A 3,651-nucleotide genomic window follows, 5' to 3' on the forward strand; every position below is an offset into this window, starting at 1 on the left:
GGTCTGGAGGAGAGGAGAAATGAACATCAGTGGCTGAGTGGAGAAGTAGATTGAGGGGGTAGGTGCTTTGAGATCAAAGGAGAGAAAGAAAAAATTCCTCAGAGATGTACCAACGGCCAGTTGCCCTAGGAGACAGAGCCCTTCCCTGATAAGATAGAACAAACACATACCACAGGGAGAAGGGGCCACATTTGACCTTTGGGATTAGCAAGGACCATTAAAAAAAAAAAAAAAAAAAAGCGGTGAGAGGAGGGGACTTCAGCGCTGCGAGGCGGGAGCGGGCTAGTGAAGGGAAGAAGTGGGCTGGCTCCTGACGCACTTTCTGCTGGTGGGAGGGGAACTAGGGACCCGAGCCCACTGGTGACGTTTCCTTCACGTGATCAGAAGCCGACGTGTGCAGAAGTCCCTCTCCTCCAGGTACTAGCTCTCTATTTCCGTGGAGAGATTTCAGACTGAGGGAGAGCGGCAACTGCCCTATAGCCCTGCAGGTAGGTACCAGCTGGAGGAGAAGAGGGAGGGCGCTGGGGTAGGGGTGGTAACTGATAGAGGTTACAGAGGATCCGGTCTGCTTTCCAGATGCCACCCCCTCCCACCCCCATTCATTTTGGCGCAGGGAATTGTATGAGTGTTGGGGGGAGAGGTCTGGGTACCATCTCTTATTTCCCTGGGTAAGTGTGGGCTTATGGCAGAGAGAAATGGGAGGAGAAGGAGGCATCTCTCTGGAATGGCTACAAATCCACAGGCACCTGCTGACCCCTGGGGTGGGGGGTGGCAAAGGGCAAAGACCAGAGCGGGTCCAGGACTGGATTCTCTCTACCCCTTCCTTCCCCAATGGCCATATGTTTGGTTCAAGAAAAGGAGGGCTTGGCGGGAGGAGATGGAGAGGGACCAGGGGTTGAGAATGGGTACCGGTTGGGATCTCCTAGGAGGTAGGCTATCGAGCTCCGAGCTACGTCTGACGGAGAGGGCCGGGAGAGGGGGTTGGCGAGAGCGAGGTAATGGCCTGATCTCTGCAGGGCAGCGGGAGAGGGCACAGCCTGTGAACCCGAGGTGGGGAGGGCCTGCGCTCTCTGCATCTCTTCTTCACCTTCCGTCCATTTTGGAGCCGGAAATGGTGGGCTGCAATTGGGGGGGAGTGGGGGAGGAGGTGCTGCAGAGGAGGGGGACAGGTTCAGTCTGGAGACCAGCTCCCTTTTGCGGAGGAGTGGCTTCTAAACTGGGGAGGACTGCGAGGAGATGCCATGAGCCAAAATTTTTACTGAATTTGGAAATAATTTCTCTCTTGCATTGTAGGAAAAGGTGGTATTTCTGTGTATGTGGAGAGGCAAGGGGTGTCAGGAATGCTCTGGACATTTCTGCCCTGCCCCCTGACTCTATCGTCACCATTTTCAGAGAAGTGATGGGCTTTGTGCTATCTGGACACCCTGGAGTGGGAAGCTTGGGAAGCAGATAACTGAGTACAGAAGGATCTGGCTTCTGAACATCACTGTCCGGAACCTCCCTCATTTTTGTGCAAGACCAAGTGAGATAGAAATTTGGGAGGAGGATTCAGAAACATAGAAACCTTTTGAAAGTAAACTTTCTTTGCCATTGCCCACTGGTAGAAAAATGGAGATTGTTAGGGAGGGGCTGTAGAGGGAGGATCAGAGAAGCAAGGGAAAGGGCAAGGGGGTGGCGGGACTTGGGAAAGTTTTGACAACTACAGTGTGACAAGAATCAGTGTCCCAGTTGCCAGTCATTCACTTCTCAACCCTTCATTCACCCTGTCTCCTGTCTCTCCACAGGTCTTCGGGTCTGTGGTTGTAGGCACCAACCCAGACAAGAGAAGAAAAGACCTGCAGGATCAGTGCAGGTCAGTGGGCGAAAGTAACTGTCCCAGGACCCCTGGGAGTAAGAGTGACTTAAGCTTGAGCAGAAGTTGAGGAGGCCACTACCTGCCAACCTTACTGCATTCTCAGAGTACATGGCCTCTGTCAGGACTCCAAGGGAAGAAACATGGTGCTTTATGGCTGTTGAGGACCGAAGGGAGAACAAGGAAGCGAGAGACAGGAAGCGTGGCATCTGTGCAGCCCCTTCACGGTACTAGAGTAGCCCTGAAATCTGAGAAGTGGCCATTATTCTATTGTGTCTGCAGTTCTAGAAGTCTTAAAACTGCAGGCAAGGGAAAAACGAAACTGGCCAGGATTCCTGCAGGTCAGTGTCAGTTGGGACGACCCAGTTAAAACTGTCACGGGCGTAGCTAACGCCAGAGCAAAGTTTACGGACAAAGCTGCTCTTACACACTTCTCAGCACACCCCGCTTAAATGTAGAAAGAAGCACCTGTGGAAGTCTGTGTAAGGTTGTATCATGTAAATATGTGTGAAGTGGGAAGGAAAGGAAAAAAAATGTCTGGGTGGGAGTGCACCTGTAATTTGGGATAGAGTGAGGAAAACCCTAAATCATAAAAGGCAATTATTTTCAAGCGCTGTTTTCCCCAATCTGAGTCCTCCTTTCTGTCTCCTAGGACAGGCAAAAGAGGGAGAATCTCAACATGGAAAAGATCTACAAAGAAAACGAACAAGAGCCAGAAAACGAAGGAACCCCAGAAAATGAGGGAAAGCCAGAAGAAGAAGTTGATACAGAAGATGAAGGAAAATCAGAGGAGGAAGAAAAGCTGGAAGTGGAGGAGAAGCCAGGGCATGAGGGAAAGCTCCAGAATGAGGGGCAGCCAGATGACGAAGGACAACCAGAAGATGAGGGAAAGCAAGAAAAGCAGGGCAAGTCCAAAGATGAGGGAAAACCACATGGTGAGGGCAAGCCAGAATCCCTGGCAAAGCCTGAGGGTGAGCCACGGGCTGCCGAAAAGCGCCCAGCTGAAGATTACGTGCCCAGGAAAGCAAAAAGAAAAACAGACAGGGGGACGGATGATTCCCCCAAGGACTATCAGGAGGACTTACAGGAAAGGCACTTGGGCAGTGAGGAGATGATGAGAGAATGTGGAGATATGTCAAGGGCTCAGGAAGAGCTAAGAAAAAAACAGAAAATGGGTGGTTTTCATTGGATGCAAAGAGATGTTCAGGATCCGTTTGCCCCAAGGGGGCAACGGGGTGTCAGGGGAATGAGGGGCGGAGGTAGGGGCCAGAAGGACTTAGAAGATGTTCCATATCTTTAATGCCTTTGGCCTTCAATTCTGATCTCTCTGATGGGAATATTGCTGACCCTGCTTTCCCTGGCAGGCATTTGCCAGGCTATGTGCTTTAACCTTATGCTGATACTTTGCTTTAGGTGTCACTCTCGGTTACCAGCAGCCTTTTGACCCAACTGCAGCACTCTGTCTTTCAGTAGGGGACTTTCACCCATGTGCATGGAAGAGAGATGTTGATGGTACATTGTAAAATATTAATAAAAAAAGTTTTCAGAACTACATAAACGGTATCAGCCCATTTTTGAAAAAAAAAATAGTTACATAATACATCCGTGAGTAAGGAAAACCATGAAATTGAGTAGATCAAAAGAGAAATAGTGGTTTTCTGTGTAGTGGCAATGGAAGAGATTATCTTCTCTCATCTGCTTTTTTCCTTAAAAAAACATAGATTACTTTTGTCACAAAATAAATAATAAAAGATTTTAAAAATGGGACAATACATACCAAGTGCCTAAAATAACAGTTC

At 49.4% G+C, this 3,651-nt stretch overlaps 1 protein-coding gene across 1 annotated transcript; it reads left to right on the top strand.

The window, feature by feature from the left end:
• The first annotated feature begins 296 nt into the window (after positions 1-296).
• TCEAL5 (transcription elongation factor A like 5) lies at positions 297-3,410 on the top strand. The gene is given in 4 exon segments (XM_006736606.3): positions 297-488; positions 1,785-1,852; positions 2,505-3,071; positions 3,073-3,410. Coding segments are annotated over 2 exon segments (570 nt in total). The 5' UTR covers positions 297-488; positions 1,785-1,852; positions 2,505-2,531; the 3' UTR covers positions 3,103-3,410.
• The last annotated feature ends 241 nt before the right edge of the window (positions 3,411-3,651 follow it).

This window comes from Leptonychotes weddellii, chromosome X (genome assembly GCF_054177405.1).
Source record: "Leptonychotes weddellii isolate Sample4059 chromosome X, ASM5417740v2, whole genome shotgun sequence".
Taxonomy (NCBI): domain Eukaryota; kingdom Metazoa; phylum Chordata; class Mammalia; order Carnivora; family Phocidae; genus Leptonychotes; species Leptonychotes weddellii.